Genomic DNA, 17889 nt, shown 5'->3' on the forward strand with positions numbered 1-17889 from the left:
CATCTCCTAAGCAGGGCTACCAATTAGTTAAATGTGTCTATGACTCCAGAAGGTATAGGTTGGGCACTGTGGCAGAGACAACAGAAGGAGACAGTACTCTACGATTTTGGTCCCAGCTCTGGAAGAGGGCAGAAACCCAATCTACAGCTAGCAGCTCTCCTCTGGGTAAGAGGTGGGTTTTGAGAATATGTTCTATTGACCCACCTCTGCTATGCTCTAACTCCCACTGTGAATAAGTAGCATACCTATTTGCAGAGGAGTACACTGTCTGCCAATCCATTGTCTCTAGAAATGTGAGTGCTACTAGGCCCACATTTGTAGAGCCTCCCAATGCCCCAACACCTATTCCTGTGGCAGCCTTTGTGGCCTGTAGAGAAAGATGAGGGAAATTCCTGCTGATGCCTGGTATACAGACAGATGCCTAGGAACAGGAATAAACTGCAGCAGCCAGTGGGCTGAACTCAGATTGGTTTGGCTGGTGATCACTCATAAGTAACAGTATATGTGACTGAACCCAATTAAGCCCCCATATAAACTTTTAAGATTCTGGCAGGCGGGGCAAAGATCTACTCATTTTGTAGCTGCCTAGTAAGTTCCCTTGCTTATTAAACCTGCCACCGATCATCGGGTGGTCTACCTCTTTCTTTAGTTTCTCCTAACCCTCTCTGTAACAGGGTCCAATTTGTGAACCAAGACCATTCTTATCTTACATGTTTCTGTCTCCTACATTTCTTTCTATTTTGTAATAAGGTTCTATGTAATGTGACTCTCGTTTATCTTTTGTTGCTAAACCTCTTTTTCTCAGTAGCTTAAGTTCCCAATTCCCAGAACAAGCCAACCTCATTCACAACATGCAACTTACCTTTGATTACACTGTTCCTTCAGCCTAAGAAGCTCTTTCCCTGCCTTATAAAACCCCTCCCTGCCCCTGTCTCACAAAATTTATCAGACTGGTGGTGATGTGATCACATCTTTTATGAAGTCTTTCCTACTCTTTCCACCAGCAGGAATGACTATGCCATATACACAGTTCTCGTAATATCTAAAATCTTACTGCATTTGTTTATGTATTTCAAAGACAGAGTTTCGCCCTTTTTTTTTGGTCTCCTTTTCCACCTACCATCTAGTCACCAGATTTGTCAATTCTACCACAGAAATGTCTCAATCTACCTACTCCAAAGCTATCCTACTACGCATATGAAATCATCCAGATTATTTCAACAGCTTTCTGTCACTCAGTTGTACTACTTCCAGATCATCATTCAGCAAGTAATTATTGATACTACTCTTGTATGGTAACTTTGCTAGGCCCCGGGATCACACGCACAAAAATAATAATAGATGGGCCATGCCCGTAAACTGGAATTCCAACAAGATGAAGATAAGTACTGTAACAAGGGTCAGTCAAAGGATGCCAGAGAAGAAAGCCTAAACTTGGTCTTGGGGGAGTTGGAGAGAAAGCAATCAAAGAAGGCTTCCAGGCAGAAATGAGGCCTCAGGTATATGCAGAAGTTATGCAGAATGTAGAACAATGTGTTTCAGCAAAGGGATACACAAGTAACAAAGGCCAAGAGTTAGAAAGTTAAGAAAGGGAACACAAAGTAATTCAATTAATAAAATCTACAGTCCTTTTGTACTGCTACTAAAGTTAACTACCTAAAAGTAAATGTGGAAATCTAATACTTTCCCAAAAGATAAGTCTAAATTTCTCTTTGGTACAGCTACTCGGACCCTTCATAATCTGGCTCAAATCTATTTCTCTTAATAATTCCCTTCCTATACAAACACATGCTCCCTCTTTATATACTTTGCTTTTCCATAGCACCATTTGAAATCATTTGATATTATAGCACATGCAGGGTTTGATACAAGAGTACTCACCTATAAGATGGGCGCCGTGCTAGGATCCCGTGGGCTTTCTGTGACGAGCCTATACTATCAGATGAGTCCTGAGACTCCTCACTTTCTGATAAAGATGATACCTAAAAAACAGAACTGGTTTTACTATGATAAACAATGCAGGTGGAAAAAGAATTTAAAAGGATCTATCTCCTACCACCCAAATTCACTTGTCATTAAATCTAAGGTCTAACAGAAAGAAACAAAAGGAAATGGAAAAAGAAGAGTTTATTTCAGGAGCCCAAACTAATTAAAGGAACATTCAGTACAGCAGGCTCAAAACTAAGAAGAAAATCTATCCCCAAAATAAAGGAATACTATTTCACTAGAGTTGTAAAGACCAATCTCTGATCTCCACCCTATTTCTATACTGATGCACATTAGTCAGGTTTTTTTTTAAATCATTGTTATCTGATTTGGATTTTGGACATGCTAACTTTGAAACGCTATTAGATATCCAACTAATATCTAATATTAGATAATGACATTGAAGAGACTGCTGAATACGCAAGCCTATGAGTCAGAAAAAAAGTTTGGGCTACATATAAATTTGGGAGTCACAGCACTTTAGATAGTCCTTAAAGACATTAAGACTAGATGAGGACCAAGAACAAAACCCAGGAACACTCTAACATTGAGGCTGGGAAGAGGGGAGCCAGCAAATGAAACCAAGAACAAGCCACCAGTGAGGCAGGAAGAATGCCAAATGAGTGAGGTGTCCTTGGAAAACTAGGGAAGACTGTGCATTGAGAAAAGAATGATCTACCACACCAAATGGAGCTAACAGGTGAAGTAAAACAAGGACTGAGAACAGACCATTAGATTTAGCAAGGTAGAGGTCACTGGCAAAAGCAGGTATAAACATATGCAATTTAAAAATCTCTAATTAATTTTATCTCACTTCACAGTTAAATGAGTTAATACAGGTAAAGCAAATTAGTACATGGCACACAGCAAGCACAAATTAAATGTTAACTATTAATAAACCCTTTAAAACTATGTCAACACAATAACCATATGCAAGTTTTAAGTTACGATATCTTACGATTGAGAAAACAAGTTATTTTTAATTTTTAAAATGTATTACATTGCCCAACATGTGTCCAAAGTTGCATTGTGACACCTGACTTCATCTTTATTTAAAAAATAAAATAATCTGAGTAGGCTTCAAGAAAGGACACAAATCAATTCTCTACATTATTATTACTATCTATAGAAAGCTAAATTATTTAGGCTTAGATCTTAAATTTCCAGAGAAGCTTGTTTTATAGTCTATAATGTCCTTTAAAAACAAGTTCTAGTGTACAACTTCTTATATCTTACATTAAAACTTTTGATAGAAACAATTGCAACCTAAAATAATTAAGAAATAACAGTAATGGATAATAACAGTAATAATTAAGAAAAATCTGTTGTTACCTTGAGCATCATGAATATAACATTTCTAATCTAAACCTCCCACTGTTTTCACTGTCCCTAAGTTTATTCTAAAGCCTCCAACTGAACTCTAAGAAAATAATTTATAAAACTAAGATATTACTTATAACTAAGATCAAGTATTTCTCTTTAATGACAGCACTAGTAAATCAGAATAAAATCTTCATACAAAAACTAAAAAATCCATGCAGCAGCCACCTTTCATATAGGAAAACAACATAAAGATACAGCTCTGGAGCTGACAACACTGCCAGATGGTATATATTCAGGAGGAAAAGTGAGGTACACAGCTTTTCTTCTAGGATAGCTGCTTCTAAAAATGAGAGATGACCAAAGGCATTATGAGATTCACAGGAGCCAGAAGATAAAATGAGGAAAAAGAATAGGAAGAAAAGGAACCCAGCATGGCTCTTTCCTTCCTAGCATTGTCAGGAGTTAATATGAAGGTAGATAAGATATAAATAAGAACTCTGTTTTACTATGAGAGAACTCTCTTTTATTTGACCTCCTTAAAGCATAAGGAAGGTACTTTCTTACTTTGCTAAGATACTCACATCATCACCCTTGCTTCAGAATTCTCTTTTTCATGAAGGATAGATACCACTGGGATAAAAAAGGTGCTTTCTCTTAAGAAAATCCTTTCCATAAGTTCTAAGCAATAATTTCCTCCCAAATTGCCTTCTGTTTTCACTGGGCAGTATATGCATGAAACTAGAAATTCTAAAAGTTTTCCATTTGCCTCATTTGTTCTATAGTCTAATTTCCATGACGATTTTATTATCTTGATCTATAATATCTTAACTACAGCAACTGCAATGTGTCCAAAGACTCAGGGTACAAAATTCCCCTCTCTCAACCACTAAGTCTTTGAATTTCTGTACCGTTTGCACGTGTGGTGGGTGAATTACAGAAGACTGAGCTGTCTGGATGACCCCCTGAACCTGTACTTGCTCTCCAGGAAGAGGTACAATTGTCACTGGCGCAGATCCTCTTAATGACATCTAAGAACAAATAAAAATCCAATTAACAAAATATATATTATACCTATGCACATAAGATACCTGAGTTCTTAACAGTGGAAAACACATTTCAGAGCTTATTTAACCACACCTATTAACCAAATGTTAGGTATCTTCTATGGGCCAGAGACTAGGGAGTTGAAGCTACAAACTGATTATAACAAACAGAAATAAGAGCTATAACATAAGAGGAAAAGTAGAAAGTACTATGCTTTGGGAACAAAGAGAGGGTGCTACTTCAGCTGGGTCTTGAAGGATAAACAATTCCCTGAAAGTATATATGGGGAAGGGGGTTGGAAGGCATTTCTGGCAGAGGAATTGACTGCAAAAACATAGAGGGCCTTTACATGTTATTCTGAAGAAAACTGGTTGAAAACCAATCAAGAGTCAAAAAGTAAGAGAAATATCACCTTTGGGTAGTATCTTTAAAGAAAAATCAAATCTTTCAGGCAAATAACTGAACCATGAAAATTGTAATTTATTTCTGTGGAATTTAGATGGAGTTTCATGGAAATACCAAGAAAAGCCCACCTATCACCCCTCAAAGCTGAGCTCAATTCTAGGAAGCTCTTGCCTTCCTCTGGACTACTGATTCATACCATTCATTTTTGGACTTGAATCACAAAATAAAATCCATAGTTGCTTCTCCAGTCCCAAAAGTCACCTTCCTGACTGCTCCGCTATTTGCTTTAGGCCCCCAAAACAATGCTTTATTCCTTTTCATTGAAGGTTCTTTGCCTCTTCCCAAGACTGGATTAAATTCCAGTCTCTCATTCCCCAAAATGCCCAAGTCATGAAATTTTGTATATAAAATTTTGTCCAGATACTGAGAAATGTAAATTCTCAGCACAAACAACTCCATCCAACCTCCCCCTACTCCCAAGAACATGACCAAACTCTAGCACAGCTTCTATCAGTTCAAGGCCATGTCCCCAGGATGACCCCAGCCCCCTTAAAATGCCTGTTGAGAAAGAAAGCTTAATGCTATTTGTTCTAGCCAAAACCTGACTACAGGCCCCTAACCTCACTTTTCTTGGAGCATTTCCTTTAGAAAACTTGCAATTGTAAATCCTTTCTCTGACCCTTAGGATGTAATTATTCCACAACTCAGAAATTTCTTTCACAAGGACTTGGGAGCCATCCCTTGAAATACAATCATTAAGAAGAATAGTGCCCTTATCTTCTAGTCTCAGTGGGAGAGTAGGAGTCTAACTTTAATAACCACTAATTAGCAAACACTGATGGCTTAATCACAATGACCAACCTGCCCACCTAACATCTTTAGCACTTTTCCTTTAGCACACTGCAGTGTTTTAAAAGACTCCCACCTTTTGTTTTAGCAGAGTTGAACTCAATTTATGCTGGAGTCTCCTTTCATGCATTAGCCTGAATGAAATCTGCCCTGCTGCCCTTAACAAATGCCCAGCTCTGTTTCTCTTTGACAGTACCTCAATATGGGGATACAGAAATTAAAGAGTAAAAATAAACAGAATTCACAAATCTTAACAGTCCAGCTCTAGAATTACAATTATATGCAGTTAATAAATGAAAATCCCCCTCCCTTACCTTTCAGACCCCAAATTAAGCCAGTCATTCGACTAGTAGGGAGAGCCTTGATGGGATTAATTTACATTTCTAAGCAAAACAAAACAAAAAAACAATCATTCCTCCAGGGTTTCCAGCAATCCTTTTAGTCTGGTGCAGACTTTAGGTCTGGCAGGTAGAAAAGAAGAAAAGGCATCAGATTTTGTTTTAGGTAGTCCTTCCCCCTTATCACTGTTCTAACCTCACAAAATGCTCATTACTCAGGGTCCCAAAGCCTGGTGTCATCCCACTCCCACTCTCAAACTTGATAATATAATCCTGAGATCTCTCTCAAAGAACAGAGCTAGTCCTCCAATTCTAACCTGAGTATGAAATACAGATGACTGCCTCCACCCAGGACTTGTCAGCACTAACAGAGCTTTCAGCAGTGATGTAAAAGTTCTATGATCTGTACCATCCAACATGGTAGTCACTAGTCACAGTGAATATCAAGCATTTGAAAAGGCTAGTGTGACTGAGGGACTGATTTTTAGTTTAATTTTAAGTTATTTAAATTAAAATCTATCCCACTGTGACTAGTGGCTACCATATTGAACAGTGCAGTTCTTAGATATTAGAGATGTAGAACCTGCTAGTATACTATGGCTCCAAACACAGAACTCCTCTTAGGAGATTTTAGAACAAGAGAAAGAAAAGGATTTTTATGGAGCTGCTCTGGTTAAATTAGGGGCTACGAGACCTTGATTTCCTCTCACTCCATAGGGTAGCTGACCAAAGTTCCTCTTATACAAGTAACCGGCAAAAATTAGCATACTCCTTAGCTACCGAATCACTGGATCCCTGGACTATAAACAAATGGATGAGGGAGAACAAGGAATTAGTAGAGTGGCATGAGAAAGAAGCCTCTTTTTAGAGTTTGAATCCAAAGTCTTCTAACTCCAGACTGGCACACAGGCTTTGGAGCAGAGTACTTAATCTCTCAGGACCTCAGTTTCCTCAAGCCAGTATGTCCAGGAAGAAATGTTTTCTGCTCTAAGTTTTAATAGGGCCATGGGTATCTGTTCCAGCCAATGCCCTAACTTTCAAATAAGAGATGATATATTTGAATTTAACACATTAAAATTAAAATGTTCATCCATGTTATGATCTAAAGAGAACTGGAATATCACCAGTGGTGGAATATGTACCATATTTTGAGAAATATTACTCTAGAGAATTAGGGGGTGGTAGTTAGATATCCAAATCTAAGCAATATTATCTTTTGAATATTAGGACTAAGTGTTTGGATTAACTAGAACGAGACTCAACAAATGTTAACCTATAGTCCAGGTGCTGTGCTAAACCTTCAAGATAAAAAAGACAGACAATAGACTAGCTACGGTATTCAGAGCCAATCACAAAGATACCAATTAAAGTTTTAAATATACTGCTTCAGTACACATATGTCTCAACATATGGCATTTGTTTGTTCTTAAAAGCCTGGATGAAAAGTAAAGTTTCACACCAAATAAATGTATGAGAGAGTGCTTGGGGATGTGTGGAAAGAGAGGGGGATATGTATGGCAAAAGTAAAAGAATAAAACCATCTAGTTTTTTGTCATCTAGAAAAAAATGTTGGGAAGTTCGAAATAGAGAGAAGGTGGGACAAAAAGGAAATATATCCTCCTCGTTGAGAGACAATTTTCTACGGGTCTGGTGTTTCTGTGAGTCTTCTGAGCAGAGGCACTGACAACTTTTGTTCTGGACTATCTTTTCAAGGATGTTTGTATGGTGAACAGCTTTGGAAAACAAATTGGTACCTCCCTTCAGTGCAAAGGGCAGAGGTTTGCTGTCCAGAACAATAAAAATAATGTCTCCCTCGAGGGCAAAGGTTGGACAGGTTTGCTAGAAGCTCTCTTTAAAAGTCTGGGGTTCCCTAAACGTAGAGTTCCCCTCAGCAATGATACAAACCCACTGCAGGTGCAGCATCCACCTAAGTCACTCTGCATTACTTCATGAAACTTGGAAGACAAGGAGAACTGAACAAACATGAAGCTCATGCTGTTTGCTGTGCCATGAGTTCTAAAGCAGCAGTCCCCAACCTTTTTGGCACCAGGGACTGTGCTCCTATGAGAATCTAATGCCTGATGATCTGAGGTGGAGCTGAGGCAGTGATGCTAGCACTGGGGAGCGGCTGCAAATACAGACGAAGCTTCACTTGCTCACTAGCCGCTCACCTCTGGCTGTGCGGCCTGGTTCCTAACAGGCCACTGACCAGGACATGTCAGTGACCCGAGGGTTGGGGACCCCTGTTAAAGTCCTTTTTCTCTAGACTAGGATTCTCATGTCTTCTGCCAGCATTCACGAAACTGAGGCAGTCTAGCTTATTACCTTGTAGGCAGGGTAAAGTCTCAGATCCTTTGTATTTCTTGACATTTCCTTGTCCTCTGCTTCACTTATATTTTAAAGACTCTAGATTCTAAATCACCAGCAAAAATCTGAGCTAGAGCTAAAAAAAAAACAAAGTACATAGAAAGGCCAGGGTTTTCTCTAGGTAAAGATAGGGGACCTGCTATTAAACTGGGACTTGCAAAGGGCCACACACTCAGGATAAGGTAACAGAAGGAAAGTTGTGTGGGTGTACAGTTGGGAAGGGCTGAAAAAGATGTAATTAGCTGTCCAACAGAATTACAGCCCAAGTCTACATCACGTAGATAGTCCAAAAAGGCCTGAGCCTTAAACCCTGAAAATGGTTCTCCAGGAGCCCGGCAATATTAAATTCTTTTTGAAGAAAGGCACTTTGATCCTTGACCACAAAGAATTCCCTTTCAATTTTTCAAGATTAATGGACAATAAAGAATAAAAAATAACGAATCACACATGGCACCATTAGCAAGAAACAAAAACAGCAGCAGAATTAGACTCAAGTGATTTTAGATACTGGCATTATCACAGACACATTATAAAATAATTATGCATATTATGTTTATAAAGAAACATATTCAGGACAAGCTTAAACATATCTTCAGGAAACAGAAAACTATAGTAGATATGAAAAAGAACTAAATAGATTTTCTATAAAGAAAGATGTAATACTTGAAATTTTAAAACATCATTGTTCAGATATACCAGCAGATTAGACAAAGTTAAAGAGAGAATTAGTGAGCTAAATGATAGGTAAGAAGAAATAATCTGAACTGCAACACAGAGAGGCAAACAAGTGTAAAACATGATAGATAAAGAGACAGAAGAGGATAGAGAGAGAAGGACAAAGAAAGTGGTCAGAGGCAAAATGTGAGGAGATAATGCCTGAAAATGTTTTATAAATAATGATAGACACCAAACCATAGATTCAAGAAGACTAAAAACCTCCACATGGAATAAATAAAAAGAATCGCACACCTAAATGCAACATAATGGAATATGTAAAACTAAGGACAAAAAGAAGACTAGAAAAACATCCGAAGGAAAAAGACAGATTACACTTAACACAGCAATAGTCTACTGACTTCTCGAAGGCAACAGTGGAAGACAGAAGCCAGCAGAATGGTATTTTACACTTGCTAAAAAACAAAACCAAACCCTAGAATTCTATGCCCAATGAAAATATCTTTTAAAAATTAGGATAAAATAGGTTATTTTCAACAAACAAAAACAGACGGCACCACCATCAGAAGCCTTATAACAAAGGAAATTCTAAAGCAGTGATTCTCAACTAGAAACGATCCGCCACCCCTCACCAACACTTGGCAACATCTGGGGAATTTTTAGATTTTGTCAAATGGGGGTGTTACTGACATCTACTGGGCAGAGGCCAGGAATACTGTTAAACATCCCACAATGCACAGTCAGTCCCCCACAACAAAAAAAAATCAGCTCAAAATGTCTATAATGTTGAGGTTTTTCTAAAATATATACTTAAGATAAAAGAAAAGTCACCTTGAATGGAACAAAGAAAAAAGAGCAACAAAAGTGATAAATATATGGGGGAAAAAACAAATAATGTTGACTACATAAAATAATTATGATGTTTTATGGGATAACAAGATAAAAAGATAAAATTAAGTTCTAACAACAGCAACAAGTTACAAAGAGGATAAATGAAAATAAATGTTCTAAGGTCAATAGATCATCTGAGAGGACAGTAAAAGTATGATTAACTTTACACTTTACTAGGTAAGCATGTTGTAGTTAGGATAATCACTAAAAAAGTAGTTACCTAGTTTATGTACAGTCCAAAATGATACAAGTGATGGTGGGACGGACTAAAAAGAAGACAAGAAAGGAGAGAAAAAGAAACATGGAACATGTGGGTCAAAGGGCACAAATAATATGACAGACTAGAAGACTACAATGGAATACTGTTCAGCCATAAAAAAAATAAAATAAAATCTTGCCATTTGCAACAACATGGATGGACCCTTAGGGCATTATGCTAAGTGAAATAAGTCAGGCTGATAAAGACAAATATTACATGATCTCACTTATGTGTGGAACCAAAACCCTGAATACAAGTTCACAGATACAGAAAACAAACTGTTGGTTGTCAGAGGTGGGGGGTGAGTAGGGGAGAATAAAATGCGTGAAGGGGTCAAAAAGTACAAACTTTCAGTTATAAAATAAATCATGGGGATGCAATGTACAACATAGTGACTATAGTTAATAATACTATACTGCATATTTGAAAGTTTCTAAGAGAGTAAATCTTAAAAGTCCTCACAACAACAAAAAATAAATTTTAAGTAGGTGTGGTGACAATCATTAACTAGACTTTTCCCGGAGATCATTTCACAATGTATACAAATATTCAATCAATCATTAGGTTGTATACCTGGAACCAGTATATGTCAATTATAACTCCAAAAAAACAAACCAAATCATAAGATATGGCTACATATCCACCAGAATGGTTATCACTTAAACTCACAATACCAATTTTGGGAATTTAAATGGATCAACAGTGTTCGCATACATTTCTGGTGGTGTAAAATGACACGCATTTGTAAATCTGTTGGCAGTATCTTCTGTAACTAAACGTTTGCATACCCTATGACCAAGCAATTCATATGTAACACAGACATATACAAGAATGTTCACCAAGTACAATTCATGAAGAGCATCTCTGAAAAACCTACAGCTAACATCAGACTTAATGATGAAAGAATGAATGCCTTCCCTTTAAAATTGGGAACAAAAGAAAAGATCTCCATTCTCACCGCTCTATTCAACATAGTTCTGAAAGTTCTAGTCAGTGCAATAAGGCAAGAAAAAGAAATTAAATGCATACAGATTGGGAAAAAAGAAAGAAAACCATCTCTATCTGCAGATGACATTATTGTCTACACAGGAAATCCCAAGAATCTTAAAAAAAATCATCCCTCCTAGACTAAAATTTGCATTAGGTTCTAAATACTAACAACAAACAACTGAAATTCAAAATCAACACATTATTTACAACAGCTCCAAAGAAAATATGCAATGTTTACAATTACTCCAAAGAAAATAAATTACTTAGGTACAAGTCTAACAAAACATATACAGGATCTGTATGATGAAAATGACAAAATGCTATGGAAAGAAATAAAAGGAGATTAAATAACTGGAAAGATTTACTGTATTCAAGAATTGGAAGATTCAACATGATGTCAATTCTCAAATTCATCTGTAGTTTTTGTAGATATACACAAGCTTATTCTAAAATTTATATGGAAAGAGAAAGGCCCTAAAATAGTCAAAACAATTTTGAAAAATAATAATAAAATGGGAAGAATAATTCCTCCTTATGTTAAGGCTTACTATACGTAGTAGTCAAGACTGTGGTGTTGACAGAGGCACAGACATACAGATCAATGGAACACTAAAGAAAACCCATAAACAGACAAACAAATCTGCCCAACTGATTTCTGATAAAGATGCAAAAGCAACTCAATGGAGGAGGGATTTCTTTTCAAAATGGTGCTGTAGCAGTTGTATATCCATAGGCAAAAACAAACAAAAAAACTCAAATCTATACAAAAGTTAACTTAAAATGGATCATGGATTTAAATGTAAAATATAAAACTTTTAGTAAGAACAAAGGGAAAAAAATCTTTGAAATTTAGGCCTAGGCAAAGAGTTGTGAGACACCAAAAGCACAGTCCATCAAAGAAAAAAACTGACAAAATCCACTCCAAAATCTATAATCACCATAGTCCTTTATTGTCTTATGTATAGATTTATGTATAGATTTTGGACCTAATCAAAACTTAAAACTTTTGGCTCTGTGAAAGACCCTGTTAAGCAATTAAAAAAGAGAATTATTCTTCTAGTCCCCTATACCATCCATGCTGCAAACATCCAAATAAATTCACCTAGATTTCTAACTCACTCAATAGGAAAATCTTCCTTCACCAGAAAGTAGAAAACAAAACAAACGAACAAACCCCCAAATGACCAAGAATGTCCAAGACTTTAGATGAAGAACCTCCAAGTAAGAAAGGATTACCAAAAGCACTGATGTGCAGACATTTATTCTTAGCTTATCCCTGGAAAAACTTTGGGTTTTCATGTCAAAAATACGATTGGAATGAAGATCAGTCTGCTTTAAAAGTGTTTTGAAGTCAGGCCTATCTGTAATTTCTTCAACTATCCTTATTTATCTTCATCCTCTTCCTGGAGACAATAAAGGACTATGGTGATTATAGATTTTGGAGTGGACACTATGAAGTAACTCCCAAATTCCCTTAGTAAAAGACTTCCCCAGCTGCTAGCGGTGTTCAGTTGTCAGCTCTCTTTGGAATTGCCTTAGCTGATGACAGTCACTTCACCTGAGACTGCACACGCCCTTTCCCAGGTCAGTCAAGATCCAATGACTGCTCATGCAGGAATACAAAGACCTGGCTGGCCCCTTACTCCAATTCTTAAAAGCTATGTCAGCTTCAATGCTCTCTATGGGGTCAGTTGAGGCCTTGAGACTGAATCACTGTCCAACTTCTACCTCTGCTCAATCCTGCTTCCTTCTCTTCCTTTCTTTCCCTTACAAAGGTGGTAATACCAAGAGGACTCCCTAACAGACATTTTGCATGCTAATCTTCACCTCACTGTCTGCTTCCTGGAAAATCCAAACTGTGACAGAAGTCAAATCACTGGAATTCAAATCTTATCTGTAAGCCTTACTAGTTGTACGACCTCTAAAATTGGGATTATAAAAGCAAAGTACGTTGATGAGAAGTATGAAGCATTAAAACATGTAATATACTTAGAAATACACCTGGCACACAATGGATACTCAATGTTAGCTGTTAACTATCATTACTGTTTTTTCCCCATTCACACATGGTTGAAGTATACAAATTTCTCTACAATAATGAATTACTGAAAGTTATGAGCTGGAAAAGCCCTTAGAGATCATCAAGTCTGATGCCCTTAATTTAGAACATCAAGTCTAAATAAGTGACTTAGTCAATGTTTCAGAGTCACTAAGTAACAAAATCAGGATTTAAGGCAGGTCTTCTGACTGTATCCATCATTCTTTCTACAAAGCAAGACTGCCTCTCAATATACATATACTTTGTAATTAAATAAAATTAAACAAATATTGAGTCCCTCCCCTTCTTCTTCTTGCCATAATCAAAACTTGTCTCTCTAAAGAACACTGCCTCTTCTCTAGCTCTCTTTCACTTCTCATAGATAGGGTGGGTGCTTCCTTTGCTTTTCATTGCTACTTCCAGACCATTGTCTCGTCAAAATCCTTCCTTAAAACTCTAAACTTAAGAGTTTCATAGCTGCAGTCCACATGAAAGTCAAGCCCCCTCATTTTTTCAAAACTTTAGTATGCTAATCTAATCACTTTATTGTCTCCACTACCCCTCCTGATATAATCTGTGGCGATTTCAATATACAACATCCAGTATCCTTCCATGCCAGGGCCTCTGTTTTTGATGCCTCTCCAAAACCCTGTCTTCCATCCTCCTCGGCTACTCACACCCACTGTCATACCTTACAGAGTTTCTAAACAGGCATTTTGAGCAGGACAATTCTTCTATGTGTAGGAATATCCTGCTCAATGAAAAACATTTAGCATCTCTGGCACCTGCCCATTAAATACCAGTGGCACCCACACCCATATTTCTAGATATCACAGTGGGGGAGCAGTACCACTCCAGTTAGAACCACCTACTTTAACCTTATCATCACCAGTAAATGCACTCTCTATAATCTCAAATTCAAATATCCCTCTCTTTGAGTACCACTTACCTCCAACAATTCTTGGACTCCAGAGGAACCTATAATCCATTGAGCCTACTATCTTTACAGCTTAAATTTCACAGGCCAGCATTATGTCACATACACCTCCAATGTTGTGTTTTTGTTTTTGTTTTTGTTTTTGTTTGCTTTTGCTTTACTGTAGTCCCTTGACTAAACACCAACCCTGTTAACTCGCCTACTCTATGCCTGTAACCTGCATGCAAGTTACCTGAGTCTGACTGGAGAAAAACACACAACTAAACGTAATGGTCTCACTTTAATTCCATGATCAGTAACCTCAGGTAGACTGTTAATGCTCTCTAGCAATCATACTACGTATTCCTAGTCCACTTAAGTCTTCTACTGTTCTAGAACACTATTTCATACTTTCTCCTTCCTCCTTATCTTCTCAAAGCATTTTATTTCACTGAAAAATAAAGATGCTAAAAAGCAAACTTTCAGGATATCTCATCCTCAATTTACTCACCCACCTGTGTTTACTTTATTATAAATGATGTACCTGTGCTCATATAAAATAAAATTTTCTACTTGCGGACTAATTCTCATCTCCATCAAGAACATCATTCCAGGATTGACCTCTCTCTCCGGTATCATCAAATTTTCCACTTCTATTGTATCATTCCCACTGGTATACAAACAGGCTGTTAATTCCTCCCATCTTAAAAATAATAAAAATAAAACTTCCATAACCTACAACCCCCTTCAGTACTTCTTAGCTCCATTTTGCAGCAAAACTCCTCGAAGGAGTTCTCTATCCATTTTACTGTCAATGAGTTTGTATACTCATTTTCTCCCCTTTTTTCATGCTCTTTTGGATCCAACTGGAGCTCCAGAGTGATATCCACAGACCTCCTTTCTGACTATACTCACCTCACAGTAATTTCATCTAGTCCTATGACTTTAAACTGATATTAAATAGATATTGTTTGTCTCCTCATTTTTTTCTCTTCGTTTTAAGTTTGGATAATTTCTGTTGACCTATCTTCAAGTTCACTGATTCTCTCCTTGGTCTTGTTGAGTCTACTAATAAGCCCCAAAATATATTCCATCTAAGTCACAATGATTATTTCTAGCACTTCCATTTGACGCTTTCATATAGTTTCCATCCTCTGATGAAATTTACTATCGGTTCATATATGTTGTCCGCCTTTTCCATTAGAATCTTTAATATGTTGTTCATTGTTATTTTACACTCATCTGATAGTTATAACAACTGGGTCATCTTGAGTCTATTGATTATTTTTATTTTTGACAATGGGTTATTTTTTCTTGTTTTGTATGTTTCATAATTTTTGCCTAAATGATGAATATCAGTATAAGACAGTACAGACTGAGGAAACAGTATTTACGGCAGAAAATGGGCAAGCCTCCTCTTCGACTAGCTATCAGTGGGGAATGAGAGAAGGCAGGGGTTGAGTTAATCTATTCTGGAATTGAGCTGGGTTTGGATTTGTCACTATGATTGCCTTAAGTGCACTACCAATTTCAAATTTCTCTAGTGTGACCTTCTGCTTAGAGCGGGGACTGGTTTGCCAGAGAGTTTTTCTCACTGGTCTTACTCCACTCTCGGCTTTAGGCTTTCTCTGTGCACCTGCCCCAGAGGCTCTATCCATACTCTTGCCTCTCCCCAGGGAGGCAAACTGCTGTTGCTTTACTTGCTAGCAGGGAAAAGGGAGGTTCTCTGTTATCCAGACCCAGTCTCAGTCTCAAGCAAGCCCCATATCCTGGAGTTTCAGGGGTGGGGCTTTCTCCCAGTAATAGTAAAACTAATGATCTGAACACAGGACAGTTTCCTATTCTTCCCTCAGGGTTTATTCCCTTCCTCCAGTGGCTTAAAGCTGTATTCCACAGGGAAAAAGGGTCCGGGTAGGCCTGTATCACCTAGCAAGGCTTTTGCTGGTCTCCTCTGCTTCTCTCAGTCTTTCTTATGAGCAACTGTTGAAGGTCACTGGAAGAAAGCCTGCAAGTGGATGTTACCCACCCTTGTGTCTACAGTCCACAAGGGTTCTATATTCTCATGCTAGCCTACACTTATAGACTTTAGCAATTCATTAAAAATTTAGCTGAATTCTTCTTTCCCCTGTATGGTAGCCATGCCTTCTTCCTGTCCTGTGCTACAGGTAAGCCATGCCCAAATTTCACCTCTGATGAGTTGAGAAAGTTTTGTATATTATAGCTTATTCTTATTTTAGGGTGGGAGCAATACTCTTTCTTTCTACATCCTAAGTGAAAGCCAGAAATCACTCCATGAGTTTAAAGACCATCTATAAATCCACAACTCTTAAATTTACATTTCTAGTTTGGACCTCTCTGGACTACAGACCATATATATCCAACTGCCTACTGGACAAATCTACTTGTATAGCCTGGCAGACAAACCCTAAGGTGGCCCCATGATCCCCACTTCCTGGTGTTCATATCTTTGTGTAATCCTCTCCCCTTGAGTGTGGGAGTGACCTGCGACTTGCTTCTGACCAATAGAATCAGGCAAAGATGAAGGGCTGTCTTCTTATGACTGTGTTATATTTTATGACAAAGGGATGCGATATCATTCCCCTGGTTATATTATTTGACTCTCTCTTGCTGCAGACTCACTCTCCCTCTTGTTGGACTTTTAGAAGCAGGCTGCCATGTTGTGAACTGCTTATGGAGAGGACCATGTGGCAGCAAATTGTGGGCAACCTCTAAGGGCTGTGGGTAGCCAACAGAAAACTGAAGCTCTCATTTCTACAGCTGCAACAAAATGAATTCTGCCATCAACCTGAGTGAGCTTGTTCTCCAGTCTAGCTTCCAGAACTCGGCCCCAGCCAATACCCTGAGTGCAGCCTGGTGAAACTGAACGCAAGGAACCCAGCTAAAACATGCCTGACTCCATAGAAACAGTGAAACAACAAATGTATCTTCTTTTAAGCCATTAAATTTGTGGTAATGTTTTGCAGCACAGAAAACGAATACAGATAGTTATCACAAGCTTAACAAGCCAAATTCCTGATTGCCAACAGCCTTTCAAAAAGAAAAGAAAAACATGCTGCACTATTGTCCGTCTCAACAAATGGCTACTCTGTTCTTACTCAAGCCAAAAACTATGGAGTCAATCTTGACTCCTCCCTCCCTCCCCCAAAAGTGACGTTAAATCCAAAATCAAACACTGTTGATTTTACAACCAAATTATATCAAGAATCTAATTATCTCAGCACCACCACTGCTACCATCTTGGTCTAAGCCACAACTGTTGCACATTATTTTAACAGTCTCCTAACTGGTTTTCATGCTTCCACTCCGCAAAACAGCCAGAGTGATCCTATTAAAATATCAGTCAGATAATGTTTTTACTCAAAACACTCCAAAAGTTCTGTATCTCACCCAGATTAAAAGCCAGAAATCTTACAGTGACATACAAGGCCTACATTATCTGGTGCTCTTCCCCTCCACCCTAAACCTCTCCACCTCATCTTGTATAACTCTCCTCATTCCTCCTACTCCCACAATACTTGCCTCCCTGCTGTTCTGTAACCATGAGGAGCACATATCAGTCTCAGACTTTTACAACTGTTGGTCCATATAATTGAAGAAGTATTTCCACAGATAAGACTTCTCTGACCACCTTATATAAAAGGGCAAATCCTCCTGTCCCCAGCAACAACTCCCTACCCCTCCTACCCTACTTAACTAGTCTCCACAGCACATACTGACAACTGATATCCATTTTATTGCTTTCTCCCCAAAACCAGAATGTAAGTTCCATGAGACCTGAGATTTTTGT

At 38.0% G+C, this 17889-nt stretch overlaps 1 protein-coding gene across 8 annotated transcripts in view; it reads right to left on the minus strand.

Annotated features, from left to right (window-relative positions):
• The window catches only part of ATF1 (activating transcription factor 1), a 58820-nt gene that overhangs the window by 33342 nt on the left and 7589 nt on the right, over window positions 1-17889 (minus strand). For 5 of the 8 annotated variants that reach the window (XR_005657153.1, XM_039882054.1, XM_039882050.1 and 2 more), the window contains exons 3-4: window positions 4218-4337; window positions 1882-1982 (exon numbers count right to left, since the gene is read on the minus strand). Coding sequence is in view for 5 of the 8 variants with exons in the window: in XM_039882054.1 (XP_039737988.1) it covers window positions 1882-1982; window positions 4218-4337 (221 nt within the window). In the remaining 3 variants the exon portion in view is untranslated. The remainder of the gene's footprint in view (window positions 1-1881; window positions 1983-4217; window positions 4338-17889) is intronic. The other 3 variants (XR_005657154.1, XM_039882056.1, XM_039882053.1) reach the window with 1 other exon arrangement.

Source organism: Pteropus medius, unplaced genomic scaffold, assembly GCF_902729225.1.
Source record: "Pteropus medius unplaced genomic scaffold, Ma_sr-lr_union100, whole genome shotgun sequence".
Classification (NCBI taxonomy): domain Eukaryota; kingdom Metazoa; phylum Chordata; class Mammalia; order Chiroptera; family Pteropodidae; genus Pteropus; species Pteropus medius.